We start from the raw sequence: 18117 nt of genomic DNA, 5'->3' as shown, positions 1-18117 counted from the left end.
AGCCCATGGTGATCACTAGAAATAAGGGATTTTTTTTCTTTTTGTTTTTTGAAATGGGAGAAGAATTCTGCCTTTGTCTTCATTTGCACATTGCTATGAGATTAGGGCAATTACTAGTGGAGTAATTACATGAGGAGTAAAACATATTTCATTTGGGTGCAGTAGTAATATCCTGCATGTAAACTACTGGATTTAAATCGTTGATACAGTTGGCAACAAATCTGCCCCTTTACAAAATTACTATAGAAAATATTTTATATGTGAAAAATTATCATTAAAAAAACACAACTATTATTGAAAGTTTCTCCCTTATGGCAGCTGCTTTTGCTAAATATTTTAAATGACAGATATTAATACATTCTGATTTGTTCCACTGATAGATGCAATCTAGCGTCAGTACATTTTCAATAATAACATATCTTTCAGCTCTGAGAACAATAGAATTAACTGTTCTTCAGCAGTTACTAATAAGACAGCTTAGCACAGTTAAATAACAAATGTGAAAGATGAGAAGGAATGGCCTTGTAAAAGGACTGGATGTGTTTTGGACAGCTGTTGCAAAAATTAATTGAGTCTATATTCACTGTTCTGAATATGATCCCCTTCTTCTATACTACCAAATGCTCTTTTGCACAAAGGAAGTGCAAACACATACATATAACCATTAAAAAACAGACAACTGTTCCTGATAGAAAATAGGTGGTTTTTAAAGGAATATTAGCTGTTGCCATAAACAGACTTGTTGATAACATGATAAAAAAAGATGTATTACTGTTACAATTTTTTGAAAACTCATCATAAAAATATGTTTTAAAATAGTAAACAAATACTGTGATGACACGCATTTTGAAAATCCAGGCAATAGAAATGCAGACTGTGTATTACACCAAAGGCCTGATTTTTGATTTCAGCAGGAATTTTGCCTGAGAAAAAGCTGCAGAATGAGGACCAAATATACCCAATAAAACATGGGGATACATTTAATATAACTTTGCTTTCAGAATCTGAACACTTTCTAATGCATGTTACTGAAAAGAACCATATATTTTGAAGCTGCTGGCCTGCCACTTCCCCACAGATGTATGCCCCCATGTTGCAAAGGGCATGTTGTACCACATTGGCAGATGCCCTCCCTCCCCAAATTCCACACAGCCCTGCATGGCTTAAGAGCTCCCAGAACCCCTCACAACTTATGTCAGGAACTAAAAGTGAATACGACTTTGAGTATGTTACACTTCTGTTGCTTATAGAATGGAAATGCATGATCTTTCTGTGACCTATCTTTTCAGCCTGCTTAAAGTTGTTTCTGTGGTTGTGATTGACTCTGACTACTGGAAGAACAAGTTATAAAGTTGTAATGAAAACCACAAGAAAAGAGTAAGTGGATAAGAACATTATAAAAGGAAAAAACAATGAAAGGCAAACATGACAGAATATGACATTTAATTGGTTAAAGACTTGTTTTGAACTCATGTCAAAGTAGCTTGAAGCTGTTTTTATTCTTTGTCACTGGTAATATGAAGGATAATATGAATGGAAATGAAACTGTCTACATTTCCTGTTGATTGGCTGATCCTAAGCTACCTAGTTAAAACCACAAATTGTAATATAGGAAAAACACCTTGGCTATAAAGGTCTATTGAAACTGTCATAATTCAGAACCAGAAGAGCGACAGAGCCCCAGTACTGGTGAGTTTACCTTTTCTGTTTATGCTGCTTTTAGTCTTTGATTGATAAACCAAACTTGAGCTTGACCAGTTGATGTTTCAGTTAATAAATAATCAAAAGAACCCATTATTTATAGTCTCCACCATAGATGTGTGTGGGATAATAATCTGGCCGATAGTATTTGGACTTTGCCCTCATTTCTCCAGATCACGTTATTTTCTAGAGTTTGCAGATCAAGGTTCTTATGCATGGAACCACTTTTGTGTCATAGGCTGCTGTAGGAAACATTAATTTGCAAAGAGGATTTAAACCAGTTTTGACACAAGTTACTAAATTTTTCTGTGGGTGTAAGCCTTTGGCGCATAAAGCACAGTCAGTCATGAGACAGGCTGAGAGAATTTTCCAGTCTCCATAACAAAATGATGGGGCTCTTGAAGTCTGTCCGGTAAAATCAGAGTTTACACTAGTTCATAGGTTAATCTACATTTAGTGAAGACATACACTGTGAAGACTTAACTTTAAATATTTATTATGTAACTTGCCCATAAAATGATAAATGATAATCATATATGAGGGAGAGAAAGAGAAATGTCTATCCTACACTTTACATATGGTACTATTATTGTTTAAAGTGTCATTGGAATAATGTGAATCAAACAGACTGAAGTGAAGAGAAAAATCAGATTTCAAATGTCCTTGAAATATCTGATTCCCCCTGAAATTATTGTTGTACATATATATATGATGTGTGTATGTGTCCACCTGTATATATATGTACACCTTATATAAAATATATCCTTTATACAAGTGTAATGTTGATATATAAATAAAAATTAGAAACTATATATATAAAAATTAATATGGCCTTGATTCAGCAAAGCATTTAAGCATGTGAACTCTGAACAAACATTTCCAGTATATCTTCTTTCTTTAAAGAGACACATTATTAATATTATCCAGCCACAAATTGATATTTATTCATATACCCATTTAAAATGAAGTATTAATATAGTTTATTTTCAGTAATTCCAAGAATAGCTAAAACAACAATAATAAGTATCAGGGAGGGCCAGGTATTTGCATTTTAAATCTGATTTTTTTTAACTTCAGTCTATTTGTGTAAAGTGGCATTGCAATAATGTGAATCAATTTAAATAGTTAAGTGGACAACATATTTAAAGTGCAAGACAGATATTCATATGCTTTGCTCCTTTATTTAATTAGAAACATGTATAGGCCAGTGAGATGTACAGTGTATTATTTTGATTCTTTAGACAGGGCTGTTAACCTCATTGAAATGATTCACAGCCTTAGGGATTGTATCTAACCTCTGTGTATAACAGGGTATGTATGTAATGTCCATTAGACTAGTGTGTGTGCAACCTAGTGTATAAAGAGGAAAATATACTCCCATGTGTGAGTAAAGAGTAAAGCAACTATTTTTAACTCAGCTTCAAATGTGTTTTTAAATTGTTTGTATTCTGAGGTGTTTTCCCATATGAATATATTTCAGTTTTATTTAGTGAACTCAGATGAGAAATTAATTTGGTGTGTATTGAATATCCACAATATAAAAACTAATAAAGTTACACTTCTCAGTAAAATAAGTGCTTCACTCACATGATGGATTTTAGACATCATGATTTATGTGTTTAAACATATTTTTTTAGTGAGGACCAGCATATTACTTGGGCAAATTACATTTGTGCATACTTATATATAGGCTGTTGCTATTCTTAATGCTAATCACTTAATATAGCTTTGTAAAAATCTCTTTAATGCTGAACAGAAAATCCCCACAGCAGTATTTTAGTGTGCATATCTGCTTATAGTCAATATACTTTAAATGCCATTACACATATAAAGTGTAATGTCATTTAAAGTATATATAAATATATTATATATAAATTGAATACAGTATCTCAGAATGTAAGAGCCCCTGGAAATTTCCACTACATGCATCCGACGAAGTGGGTATTCACCCACGAAAGCTCATGCTCCCAAACGTCTGTTAGTCTATAAGGTGCCACAAGACTCTTTGCTGCTTTTACAGATCCAGACTAACACGGCTACCCCTCTGATAACTGACATAGAGGAATACAAAGCTGATACACATTTTAATTATACTGAAAAATAGCTATTGTATACTGTAGCCACCACTTGAAGATAGTAAAATGTTTCTCTAAACAAAAGCTCACTGTTGTAATGATTGTTGTTTTGTCTCTGATAATTACATGCCAATGATTTGTAAACCTTTAGAACTTCCTAAATAAATAAACAAATAAAAAATGAACTGTAAGAAGAGGAGACGCTAGCTTTACTTACAAAATTTGGCCAAATAGAAAGTCATCTTGGATACATTTAAAAAGGAAGTAAATAGAGAGATTCCTTAGATCATATGGAGCCCAATTCTGCAAACCCTCAGCCAGACCGTACCCCCATAATAAATGTACAGCATAATCTCACCCCTTTCTTAGACCCAGCTGGGGAGACATTCTATGGCATCTTCATAGGAGGAAGGGACGGAGGCTAGGAATGAGGGATAGATGGCCCAATGTTGAGGGCTCCACTTCATTCCCTACAAGCCCCAGGTATGTTATCTAGGAAAGATCAAACAACTTATGATAGGGATACCCCTGTAAGGAGACCAGCCATGGTCCAGGAAATTCCCTGGTAGCAAAGCCCTATTGGTGCCTTGTTGACAGGGAGTTGGGGGTGGGGAGTATATTGGGGGTATACAGCTAAGGCAAAGGCACAGGGCCTCAATGCAAATGACATTAGCCTCCTGTTGATCCCTTGGAACCCCATGTGGCTTGTCATTTCACAAGGGTCAGAGCAGACCAACTGAATGCCGCAAAATGATCCTCACTGAGCTTTCTTCCCTTGCTTAGCCCACTACTGTATGCTCTACCGTGACAGAAGGTAACATGGCCCCCTTACTCATGTGAGTTAGTCTTTATCTTTGAAGTCAACGGTTCAACTTGTATGAGTAATAATTAATCATATGAGTAAAATTCACAGAATCTGTACATGGGAATTAGGTGCCTAAATACCTTTGAGAATCTGGGTCTTAGAGACTGGAAGCCCAGTCTTCAAGACACTACACATGTGGGTAGTTCAACTGGAATGCAATAGGAGCATTTACATGAGCAAAGGCTACTTGGATGAGAAAGAGCAGAGTTTGGCCCCATATTCGTAAATGTCAAAATATTTCAAGAATCAGAAGTACTTGGCACTCAGTCCTTCTTGCACTGAAATATGGGAAAACTGCTATTGATTTCATTAAGAACAGGATCAGGAGGAGAGAAAGCAATATAGCTTTCAAAATTGAAGTCAAAGAAAAAGACAGAGGGACAGTTCCTCAGCTGTTGTAAAACAGTATAGCACCATTAAAGTAAATGGAACTATACCAACTTATATCAGCTGAGGATCTGACCCAGAGACTGAAAAACTCTGGGAAAAATCCTGACCCCATTGAACTTGATGGGAGTTTTGCCACTGAGTTCAGTGGGGCCAAGATTTGGCCATCTGTTGCTCCCAAAAAGGAAGTTAAAGGTCTTCAGACAATACCCCCAAATAATGTTAAATTAGCCTGACATTTTTAAACCAGTACAGATCATCTTCATTTCCATACAATTACTACAGTATATTACTTCCTGTGGTTTATTTGTATAGGGAACAAAGTCTGGGAATGCCCCTCCCATCCCTGCTAATCTTGCTGATCATTCAGTAACTTCTTAGCCAGATAATTTATTCCCCACCTCCTCTATTTCATTATATTTCTGTGCTATGCACTGTTATTCACCAAATATATTATCACTATTTATGCCAGTCCTCCACTTAAAGATAAGTGCCACATGTAGAGACCGTTGCATGACTGTGCCTTCTGCACATTGTATCCATCACCACAGAACTGAGAAAATGGATTTTTTTTAAGAATCAGAGACAATTACCCAAACCCTAGGAAGACAAGATCTGAGCTCACTTCTATATGGAATACTATGCCCCTCCTTCTTCTGGATTTCAGTGCCTAGATACTGTGAGAAGCAGCACCATATAAATATGAGTGAGAAAAGAAAAGGTTTCAAAAATAAGGGAACAACCCTATCTTTTACTCTTAGGAGTAATTCCACTAAAGTGAATTGGGTTACTTACATGAGTAATTGAAGCAGCATTTGATTCCAAAGTAGCAGCTTTATTCATTCCACAATTTAGGTCTTAAGTAAATGTAAAAGAGTATGTGTATGCATTAGCAGACATCACAAGACATATTCTTAAGTTCAAATGCAGCAAGAAGGTAACCTATAATTTACTTTATATTCGCCAAATTGAAGGCTGCAAACAAATACTGTAAATATACACACACACATTGCACGGGTATAGACTAGAAACAGCAACAAGATCCTTGACTGTTTTGAACTATGTTAATTGGTGTTTGTATCACCTTATTTTCTCATTGATTGCTCATAGTTTGAGCTGCTTGTAGTATTCTGCAACTACAGAATTGATATGATTGGAAAGCATAAGCACAGAACAATGCTCAACTAAATATTTCCCATTCTGAGTACAATAATAAAGCCATGCTGGCAGAGATAATATGGATTCTATGTTTCAAGTTGCCATTGAAGGCTTGCAGGAAATTGACATGAAAATTTGAAACTCTTTAGACATTGACACTGTTATAATGTTCAGAATCAAAATGATCCTGGGGGTGAAGGTTTACACAGTGATTCTTACCACACAAGTTTCATAGCAGTATAGACTTTCTACATGCAGTTCTCAGCTGTTTAGCAGTTCTGTGGCTAAAACAAAATACTTTCTGTATGTATTTAATCATATCAGAGTTGTTATTACAGAGGATTAAACAGGCATGCCTTCAAACTCTACAACAGGAGAACACAAGCTGTTGTATAGTACTATTCAGCTTTTTATGTTAGCTAATAAGACAGGTCCCTGAAGAGTGTTTCCCTTGTTTTACAGTGACATCTATCAGCCAGAGCTGGGGAATCCCAACGTCACTCACTCGTGCTCAGCACCACTGCCTGTGAACAGCTCCCCTCTGCACACTGGGGCAGCTTTAGGTTGCCCTGGTGAAAGGGAGGGAGAAGGAGAAAAAAAAACAAGTCTGACTAAAAGAAAAGTTGAAAAATACAGGAGCTAAGCTGATAAGCACCTCATCCTAGAAGCTTGGGCCCTAGCAACCATTGGCGCCCCAGCCACACAACAGAATCACCTTGAAACATTCAAATTAAAGAGGAGTGACAGACTATAAATTACCGGTGTTATGAAACATGACAAGGTGGAGAGTCGAAAACAATCCAGTTAACCCAAACAGTTCAGTTCACACTGGCTGGCTGGATTCTATAGGCTCCAGGCGATCTTATTTGTATCTAGAGTGTGTTGTCATGTGCAGCCATGGTAATACAGGGGCTGGGAAGAGATCTTGCCTCCTTTCTATGATAAGGTAATCAACGGATTGCCAGGATGATTGCAATCTGACTAGAACAGAAAGGACCGAAATAGCCAGGCTGTCCACATAAGGTAACCAAGATAGTTATCTGATCTGTCAAACCAGAGCGTAAAAGTCAGAGACGGGAGGCCAACCTTGCAGACCCCTTGATTTGTAACTGGACTCCTCTTTAATTCTTCTGCATGGCCCAAGGGCTAAAGCTCCGTCATCGCCTCTGATTAACTAAACTCACAACATACAAATCTAAGCAACACATCCAGGCTTTGACTGCCCAAAACCTCCAAAGCCCTCCTACTTCTAGGGAGGACAGGGAAGCAGCCAAGGCCTTTATTGGTGAAATCGATAGCTCACCAGCACCCCAGCTATTGTGACACTTTGAAGCCTCTCCTCACAAACTCCCATTCATTTGAAAAGACAAAGCACATGCTGCCCGGCTCCTTGGCACGGAGCTCACACACACAGCCTCTACCGAGCACCACCGACTCCCTCCCAGCCCGTCGGATGGCATAAGTGGGCGTGGGGCTGTCGTACAAAGTTTCACCCTCCCCACGCAGCTCTCTGAAGCCATCTCCAGCCATATGAAATACCCCCGGGCAGCGGCCAAGGAAGCCCCCGAGGGCAGGGCAGACCCCCCCCATTTCCAGGCGCACGGCGCGGCTCACTTACCACATCCCCGGCACAGCGCCCTGCTGACCTCCCGCTTGAGGTTGCGGCCGGTCTCTAGAGGCGGGGAGGACGCCTGGAATAGCGCGGCGCCGGCGTCCAGCGGCTCCATGAAGAAGATGTAGCGGCTCTCCGCCTTCAGCCGGCCGCAGGCGGACCCGGGCTCGCCCCGCAGCCAGAACAGCGAGTCCTTCCGCAGCCCGCCGCCCTTCACCGCCCACACCTGGTGCACCCGCACCCGCGCCACCCAGGGCGGGGGCGCCGGGCTGGGACTGGCGGCCGGCGGCGGCGGGGAGGGGGGCAGGGTCCCGGCCGCGGGGGCAGTGGGCTGCCCCGGCCGCCTCCCTTGCGGCAGCCCCGCTTCTCCCAGCCCTGCCGGGCGGGCCGCCTCCCGCGGCAGAACCTTGCCCTCGATCACCACCGCGGCGCGCCGGACCAGCTCCTGCACCGAGCCCACACTGGGCGGCGCGGGGAAGCACGGCGGGGCCGCCGCCAGGGCCGAGGTGCCCAGCAGCAGCAGCAGCAGGAGCGGCAGCGGCAGCGGGCAGGCGGCGGGAGACGAGCGCATGGCGGCCGGCCCGGCTGCGGGGGGCGCCGCCACGGGCTAGGGCAGGAGAGCGGGCTGGGGGCTGCGAGCGCGGGGAGGAGACGCCGGGGACCTGCCTCCCGGCTGCGCTGCTCCTGCCGCTGCCCGAGCCCGGCGCTGCTGCATGGAGCTGGGCAGGCGGCGGCGGTGGGGAACCGCCAGCGCTCAGGGCTCCGCCAGTCGCTGTGCCAGCCAGGCTGCGGCGCCAGGGGCTGAGGAGGGCCGGGAGGCGGAGTTGGGAGCCTCAGAGTCGCCGGAGCCGCCAGCAGCAGCCGCGGCCATGTGTTCCCGAGGCTCTGTTTACCTCGCGCGCCCGCCCTGCCCGGCTGTCACCAACGGGGGTGTATCCCTGGCGTGTCAGCCGCCCCTTCCGCCTCTGTGTGTGGGGAGGGGTGTATCCCTGGCATGTCAGCCGCCCCTTCCGCCTCTGTGTGTGCGGAGGGGTGTATCCCTGGCGTATCACCCACCCCTTCCTCCACAGTCTGTGTGGGGAGCGGTGTATCCCTGGCGTGTCAACCGCCTCTTCTGCCTCAGTGTGTGCAGAGGGCTGTATCCCTGGTGTGTCACCCACCCCTTCCTCAACAGTGTGTGTGGGGAGGGTTGTATCCCTGGCATGTCACCCACCCCTTCCTCCACAGTGTGTGTGTGGGGAGGGGTGTATCCCTGGCATATCACCCACCCCTTCCGCCTCAGTGTGTGCGGAGGGGTTTATCCCTGGCGTGTCACCCACCGCTTCCTCAACAATGTGTGGGGGGAGGGGTGTATCCCTGGATCACACCCCCCACCCGCTCCAGTGTGTGAGGGGGGTTTATCCGCGGCGTCACACACGCTTCCTCAACAATGTGTGGGGGGAGGGGTGTATCCCTGGTGTGTCAGCCATCCCTTCCTCCACAGTGTGTGTGGGGAGGAGTGTTTCCCTGGCGTCTCAGCCGCCCCTTCCGCCTCAGTGTGTGCGGAGGGGTGTATCCCTGGCGTATCTCCCACCCCTTCCTCCACAGTCTGTGTGGGGAGCGGTGTATCCCTGGCGTGTCAACGGCCTCTTCTGCCTCAGTGTGTGCAGAGGGGTGTATCCCTCGTGTGTCACCCACCCCTTCCTCCACAGTGTGTGTGGGGAGGGTTGTATCCCTGGCATGTCACCCACCCCTTCCTCCACAGTGTGTGTGGGGAGGGTTGTATCCCTGGCATGTCACCCACCCCTTCCACCTCAGTGTGTGCGGAGGGTTGTATCCCTGGCGTGTCAGCTGCCACTTCCACCTCTGTGTGTGCGGAGGGGTGTATCCCTGGTGTGTGACCCACCCCTTCCTCCACAGTGTGTGTGGGGACGGGTGTATCCCTGGCATGTCAGCTGCCCCTTCCGCCTTAGTGTTGACGGCTCAAAGGGCTCGAGGCGGAGCAACAGCAGGGTTCGTTGCCCGGTGTGTGTCGCACTAATTAACACACCAGGGTGGAGAAGCAAACCACGTTTATTTGAGCTCAAAAAAAGGTGCCAGGGAGAAAAAGCATTCTCAAATCCTGCACACCCGCGCGCAGGCGGGGTCCCAGCATTTATACCCCCCTTGTTTGTGTAAGCCTTTTGTTAGGTTGTGGGCGGCCCCCCTCCCTTCCCAACAGCAGTTACTTTAAACATTACATTTCAGCGTGTTAAAAAAGTTCCCATTCGCATATTTATCTATGGCCTTCACAGCACAAACGCATGCAGATTTTCCTCCCCCCTCTCCCCCTCCTCCTCATTGCTTTTTGCTGTTTCAAACTGCCCTACAGCTGCAAGCTGAGACAGCTGACCGTTACACATTTTGCTTGCTGTCTGTTAGCATCTTAGGCTGGTTAAAGTTCACAGCATGGAAGACCTTTGGTTACCACTTTGGTTTATTTAGGCCTAGGGACACCAACAATTCCCCCCTTTAAGAATACTCAACAAACTTTTGGCGAGTTTTCTCAAACTTTAAAGACAAAAAGCAATGAAGCAAGCTCTGCAGAAATATGTACAACTGCTCTTTTGAGCTTAGTCACCCCCAACCCAGGAATGAATGCATGGACAAAAGAGTGGAATGTTCATTTGACAACTAAGGGATTGGGGCACTGACTATAAATCAGGTAGGTATACCAAGTGGTTTAATTTCCCAGATGTCTCGGTGAATAATTCAGTCCCACATGCATCCTCCCCATGGATCCAGCAGGATTCGGTATGTGGGAGCCCACACCCACCCTAACCGGTCCATATGCTTGGAAGGAGCACTGTGAATGTCCACACTTCCATCCAGAAAGTGTCCAAGTATGTCTTCATGACCACAGATCAGATGGTACTCCTGATGTGTCTGTAAGGGCAGTGGGCCAAGTTTCGTGCTCAAGATCACTCGAAATCCTGAATTTCTAAACATACTAGATCCCACTGCAATGCCTTCCCAGCCTCAGTGATATTCAATACCATCTCTGTCAGTAACTTCTGGGTCATAGGGTGGAAATGACATGTAACTCACCAGCTCCAGCCTGTACTTAAGATAGCTGAGCTTCAAGAATAAGGCTAGGGGCCTTTTCTAGTTGGCCCAATTTCTTATCATATTCTTGGCTTTTAAGAATATTCCAAATGGCTGCTGTACTATTGGCCCCTAGCCCACAGGGATCTGGTTAATTTTTTTTCTTTCCTGAGGAAATAACCCAGGCCCTCTGTTGTGCTAATCTAATGGCAGCCCCTTGTGAGCAATCTGGGTATGTAGAAGTGATTTGAAAACCTGATAAGGGCAATGTCATTTAAAATCCAATTAGGGAGGGCAATACATACTGAAGGATTTATCCAAAACACAGGGCGCAGCCTGTAGAATAAACCCCAAAATCCAATTAATACCACATTCCCAAGCATGGGTCCCACAAATTTTTTTCTGCCAGTGTGTAATTCTTTGTTTCTTCACCAGGGTCAGTTCTCAATGTCCTTTTAGTCAGGAATTCCTGGACTTTGGCAATGTCAGTGGAGTGAGTGTTTCTTCTTCTTTCCCGAAGCAGTCGTGGTTCAGCATCCTACAGGGGAGATTACCAGGACATCCTGTAATGGTTTTGCTTTTTCTAGAAAAGTTTAAAGGCACAGTAGATTTGTCAGTGGACAAGGGAGAGGTTACAAGCACGTCACCTTGTCCTTTTCCCCTGCTGTCCAGAAGCACAGTAGAACTAGAAGAAAAAATAGGCTAATTATCAGTAGGAGAATTCTCCTGGGGTGGAGGGGTCTTTTTGCAGTGAGAATCCTGGGTCCAAGCAGTCAGTCTTTGGCACTTCACAGCGGTGTTGGTAGTCAACAGGACTAGGAAAGGGCCTTTCCAGCGTGGAGCCAAGGCAGTCTTTCGTTGATGGATCTTTATGTAGACCCAGTCTCCTGGTTCCAACGAGTGGCAAGGTTGCACAGGATCCTTTGGTAGTGCTTCCTTCACCTGTGTATAAAAAGACTGTTATCCATCAAATGAATGTCCATCTGAGCTAGGGTTAGTGGGGGTGCAGCTAGTAGTCGCATTGGGCATCCTGTCAAAATTTCATGAGGGCTGAGTCCAGTCTTTCGATTGGGAATGGCTCTCATACTCATCAGTGCCAAAGGGAGGGCATCTGGCCACTTTAAGTTTGTCTCAGCACAAATCTTGGCCAGTTTTTTTTTTAAATCCCGTTCTGGCGTTCCACTGTCCCAGCAGACTATGGGGGGTGAGGGCAGTGAAGGTTGTATTGGATCTGCAAAGCTGCACATAACTCCTTTACAATCTGTCCAGTAAAATCAGTTCCACAATCACTGTTGATACTCACAGGGATGCCAAAATGTGGTACAAAATCTTTAAGCAAAATTTCACAACAGTCCTGGCATCTGCTTTCCTGCAGGGAAAAGCTTCAACCCAATTGGTAAATACATCAACTAAAACTAATACATATTCATAACCACAACATTTAGACATTTGAATAAAATCAATCTGAATATTTACAAAAGGTCCCCAAGGAGGAGGGTGGGCTGCCCGGTGCACACCAATCTCGTTTAACTGCAGCAACCATCCCCCCCTTCCTTGGTAGTCAACCAAGTCTTAGCTGTGAGCAATGTCCTTGACTGGGGCCAGTGCCTTAGCCTTAGACTGAGCATGTTAGCTATTCTTTTTCTCAGTTAACTCTTTTTTTTTCTTTTCCCATTTTTGGCTTCTTTAACCTATAAAGGAAACTTTACTTATACACCTTTTGTTAACAATGAACACATACACATTGCTGTTATACAGTACATTAGTCTTATTATTTAATGTATGCCACATATACCCTTTCACTAAAATAACCTTATTACAAAGGTTTAGAACAACAAACCAGGTCAAGCACACCCACTTTGAGAAGCTCACTTAATATAACCTCTAGTCCAATAGTTTCCCACAATCCCCAGCCCTTTGGCTAGAATTCTGAGGTAGCCAGAAGGATCCCATGTACAATATGGGGAGTGGGTTAACTTTTCATGTCCTTGCTTTTAAAGACCGTTGGTATGCAAATTTTAATAACAATTTTTAATTAAAAGTATTGGCCAATGTAGTTTTTTTCTCTTACTTAAGAAAATGTATTAGACTTTAGTATATCACATTTTTTTCTGATGTATCCAAACACTTTGTATTCTAAGTTGAACAGAACCAGTATCTGCATTTTAATCCAACCCTTCCGCTTGATTTTAAATCAGACCATCCCATAAAAATATTAAACACATCAATTCTGGCCACAAGACAAACACCACAAGACAGAACATAGAACACAAAACATAATTTTTACTCTGTCAGTAAATGCATGGTATGTTGAATGCTGTTCAGCTGGCATTAGTTTTCTTTGATTATCTGAAAGACAAAAACAGAGGTCTACGCCTTTTGGGCAATCAATCATTACTTAAAATATACAAATACTCTTGTTGATTTCAGGCAAAACAGGGGAATTACCCCATATTTTCTTTGCCTGAATTTATTTACAAACATTTCAAAGACACCAAAAACTTTTCTCTTTAGCATTTTTACAAAGTTCAACTGCTGTTCCCTCCAGCAACTACAGAGTTAACTTTTCACCTTCCCTTAAAAATCACTTGCTTTTCCCTTAAATCACTTGCTTTGTCTTCCAACAGCCACTTACCAATTCAAATCACCATTCCAAATATCCTCCTGAGTATTTGAAATCCCCATGCTTATACTCACTTACTTCTTCTTTCCACTACACCCTCAAAAGTTTCCAACCTGTTCTCCAATCTCTCTGTCTGTTGCCTGCCCGCCTGGGCCCGATCCTGCTTTTCTCGCTGAACCGTCCCTTTCATGGGCACAAACTTGTTCCACTACCAGTTTAGCTAGGAGGGTGGGCTTCTCAACTAGCCCCCACCCTTCTGGTCTTTTCCCTAAAACATTTTTACTTACAAGACTACCCGAGTCCTCCCTAGTAAGGCTTGCCACCTGGGCAAAAAATACATGGCCATTGGGTAAAGGCCATTTACTTAACACATAATCCAAACCCCTTTAGGGGGTCTACCCAGAGACCCACCCATTTGTCTGCTGACACTTAAACAGAAAAGAAAATTACACAGAGAGCAGAGAAAATTACAGTCTAAGCCAGATTTTTCCTACTTCTATTACATTGTCCGTTACAGGGGGCGGGACAGAAGGATCTCAATACAACCTCAGAGCTTCATCGCACACATGGCTTCCACCCTGAGGAATTACGAACGAGAAGTTCAGTTCCGCCCACACACCTAACGCCCAAATGAACAGAGCAGAAAAACAACAGTAACCGGTTAAACAGAACAGAACCAGAACCAGATAGTGTTTCCTTATTCTATTAGGGCTCACCTTTAATCATGCAATTCTTATCACATAACACCAACAATACCAAACAAAGCAAACATAAAATAACAAGGGTAAAACAGATAGATGGTGTAAATTCTGCAGCCCCCCCCCCTTCTCAATTGCTTACCAAACTGTGACAAATGTCTGTTACCAATTTATCCCTCATGTCAGGTGATCAGGCTGACACTGCAGGAGGTTGGGGGAAGAAAACACACCATATAACCAAATTTTAAAGCTTCATTAAAAATAATAAAACAACAATGGAGAGTGTTGGGAATGCTCCCACCTCACTCAGGAAAAATATGAATGCCCCAAGCCTTAAGCCACTTTAATACTCACACATGTCTCACTGGAAAGTTAAGCTTTGCAAATGTAATTTCAGTTCTGTAACTTGTATTGCCTTTGGTTTGCCTCTGTCTCTATTTTCCACAACCAGCTGGGGCTGAAAGCAGTTTTTCTTTGCACTTAGCATAGTCTGCGCTGGTTCTTGACCTTGAACACAAAGCAACTTTTCCCTTCATCTCTGGGACAAGCTGAATTTCAAATTAACCCGTTCTTAGACAAATTGTTCACACTGTGTCAGAGGCTTTTCTTTGGTGATTAAAAGCTCCTCTGAGATATATGATCTTATCTAGATTGAAGGTACCTTCTAATGGGCATTGTTTAGATGGATTTTCATGCGTGTGAAGATTCCAATTCTCTAAATACCTGCAGGTTTTAGGACCATAATGTACATACATGTACTATGCTGGGGTACCCTTAGTGGGTGAGGTGGAATGTTTAGACTGTCCCTTACCCATTTTCCACTTACACACACACAGAGGGTGCCCTGTCCGCGCTAGCGGCTCATAAACTAAGGATCTCTCCCTACAGGACACTCACACAGGAGAGACTAACGAGGATGACTATGACTCTCCTACACCTCCCTTCAGCAAAGAGCGTCGGCTAGTCTCTGGGAGACGGCGCCGCTTACTCTGATTGCATCCAGTGAGATGATCAGACTGTCAGTAGCCCACACGGAAAGGAAAGGGGAGGGAAGATGGGTTCACACGCTCCTAGACCCAGGTAGCTTCCTCGCCGGACGATGCCAGGCCGAGTCAGCCCACCGTGGGTCGGATCTCCTAAAGATCCACTAGTTACTGGGCTTGCGTTAGAGTAGTCCTGATCATGAGCATTTGCTTCACAGGGTACTCTGGGCGTCTTCCGATAACAATTACACACACACACACACACCCCCACCAAGGCCATTATTTCCTATTACCACGATGCATCTTATCTTGCTGCACAGTCAATAAGTTCAGATGGCATGAGCCCAACAGAGACAGATATCCCCACGGACAGTCCTCCTCCCAGTGCAGCTCTGGGGCATATGATGGGGGATTTTTTACAAGAGCTCTCTATACAAACAGCTTCAGAAGCTACCCATTCGCTGACAAAACAGAAGTAATTGAAGGATCGTGTTGTAATTAAGTGATCCTTCTGGTGGCCACCTTTCCTGGCTCTCTAACTGATACTGAGGCCAGTCTACTGTACAAAATCTTTTCAGCTTACTTTTAGTCAATGGATCTGATTCAAACACTTTCTAATTTGTCAGAATGCATTCTAAGGGTGTACACCATGCCCTACCTATACTCTGTCCCTGCCCCATACCACGGGCTTGCCCTTGACCCACTATAGGACGCTCTGTCGTCTAGTGGGAATTACAATGGCTGGGCATCCCCAGCCTCAGGCAAAAGTTCCTACCACACCACTGGACTGTTCCTACCTTATCCACGAGACCGGTTCCTCACCATCGCCCGCAACAGCTTCTCCACTATCTGAGTGCATTGCACCGTTGTGTCCTCCAAGGTCAGCCTGGCGCGTCTCTGCCGAGGCCCCCGGTAAAGGCACAGGTGCGCGCTGGGCGTCGGCTGTGACTATCGTCCACCGGCCATTGGAGGAGTCCGGGCAAGGCACAATTTTGCCTCGAGCCCACCCAGGGATGTCAAAACTGTTGCCGGCTCAAAGGGCCCGAGGCGGAGCAACAGCAGGGTTCGTTGCCCGGTGTGCGTTGCACTAATTAACACACCAGGGTGGAGAAGCAAACCACGTTTATTTGAGCTCAAAAAAAGGTGCCAGGGAGAAAAAGCATTCTCAAATCCTGCACACCTGCGCGCAGGTGGGGTCCCAGCATTTATACCCCCCTTGTTTGTGTAAGCCTTTTGTTAGGTTTTCCCCCTCACCCCTCCCTTCCCAACAGCAGTTACTTTAAACATTACATTTCAGCGTGTTAAAAAAGTTCCCATTTGCATATTTATCTATGGCCTTCACCGCACAAACGCATGCAGATTTTCCTCCTCCCTCTCCCCCTCCTCCCCGCCGCTTTTTGCTGTTTCAAACTGTCCTACAGCTGCAAGCTGAGACAGCTGACCATTACACATTTTGCTTGCTGTCTGTTAACATCTTAGGCTGGTTAAAGTTCACAGCATGGAAGACCTTTGGTTACCACTTTGGTTTATTTAGGCCTAGGGACACCAACATTAGTTTGTGCAGAGGGGTGTATCCCTGGTGTGTCACCCACCCCTTCCTCCTCAGTTTGTGTGCAGAGGGGTGTATCCCTGGCCTCTCAGCCACCCCTTCCTCCTCAGTGTGTGTGGGGAGGGGTGTATCCCCAGCCTGTCACCCGGCCCCTTCCTCCAAAGTGTGTGTGGGGAGGGGTCTATCCCCGGCCTGTCACCAGCCCCTTCCTCCTCTGTGTGTGTGGAGAGGGGAGTATCCTCGGCCTGTCACCCACCCCTTCCTCCTCAGTGTGTGTTCCTCCTCAGCATGTGTGGGAAGGGGTGTATCTCCAGCCAGTCACCCACCCTTCCTCCTACTCAGTGTGTCTGAGGAGGAGTGAATCCCCGGCCTGTCACCCACCCCTTCCTCCTCAGTGTATGTGGGGAGGGGTGTAACCCTGGCCTGTCACCAGCCCCTTCCTCCTCTGTGTGTGTGGAGAGGGGAGTATCCTCGGCCTGTCACCCACCCCTTCCTCCTCAGTGTGTGTGGGGAGGGATGTATCCCTGGCCTCTCAGCTGCCCTTTCCTCCTCAGTGTGTGGAGCAGTGTATCCCTGCCTGTCAGCTGCCCCTTCCTCCTCAGTGTGTGGGGAGGGGTGTATCCCTGGCCTGTCACCCACCCCATCCTCCTCAGTGTGTGGAGCAGTGTATCCCTGCCTGTCAGCTGCCCCTTCCTCCTCAGTGTGCGGGCAGGGGTTTATCCCTGGCATGTCAGCTGCCCCTTCCTCCTCAGCATGTGTGGGAAGGGGTGTATCTCCAGCCAGTCACCCACCTCTTCCTACTCAGTGTGTCTGAGGAGGAGTGAATCCCTGGCCTGTCACCCGACCCCTTCCTCCTCAGTGTGTGTGGGGAGGGATGTATCCCTGGCCTGTCACCAGCCCCTTCCTCCTCTGTGTGTGTGGAGAGGGGAGTATCCTCGGCCTTTCACCCACCCCTTCCTCCTCAGTGTGTGTGGGGAGGGATGTATCCCTGGCCTCTCAGCTGCCCTTTCCTCCTCAGTGTGTGGGGGGTTGAGTGTACTCCTGGCCTGTTACCCAGCTGCTTCCTCCTCAGTTTGTGTGCGGAGGGGTGTATCCCTAGCGTGTCAGCCGCCCCTTCCTCCACAGTGTGTGTGGGGAGGGTGTATCCCTGGAGTATAAGCCGGCCCCTTCCTCCTCAGTGTGTGCCGAGGTGTCTATCTCTGGCCTGTCACCCACCCCTTCCTTCTCAGTGTGTGTGGGGAGGGGTGTATCCCAGGCCTCTCACCCACCCCTTCCTCCTCAGTGTGTGTGAGGAGGGGTGTATCCCTGGCGTGTCAGCCACCCCTTCCCCATTCAGTGTGTGTGCAGAGAGGTATATCCCCGGCCTGTCAGCCACCCCTTCCTCCTCAGCAGGGGCGGCTCTA

At 45.6% G+C, this 18117-nt stretch overlaps 1 protein-coding gene across 4 annotated transcripts in view; it reads right to left on the bottom strand.

Annotated features, from left to right (window-relative positions):
* Positions 1 to 8125, bottom strand: part of NRG1 (neuregulin 1) — an 816555-nt gene extending 808430 nt beyond the window's left edge. For 3 of the 4 annotated variants that reach the window (XM_039543746.1, XM_039543749.1, XM_039543750.1), the window contains exon 1: positions 7805 to 8120. In XM_039543746.1, the coding sequence (XP_039399680.1) occupies positions 7805 to 7913 (109 nt within the window). In that variant the 5' untranslated portion in view covers positions 7914 to 8120. Of the gene's footprint in view, positions 1 to 7804 lie in introns of all 4 variants that reach the window. The other variant, XM_039543748.1, reaches the window with a different exon arrangement.
* Between the last annotated feature and the right edge of the window lie 9992 nt (positions 8126 to 18117).

The sequence above is a fragment of the Mauremys reevesii genome, linkage group 6, assembly GCF_016161935.1.
Source record: "Mauremys reevesii isolate NIE-2019 linkage group 6, ASM1616193v1, whole genome shotgun sequence".
NCBI classification, from domain to species: domain Eukaryota; kingdom Metazoa; phylum Chordata; order Testudines; family Geoemydidae; genus Mauremys; species Mauremys reevesii.
This window is presented reverse-complemented; position numbering and strand designations above follow the sequence as displayed.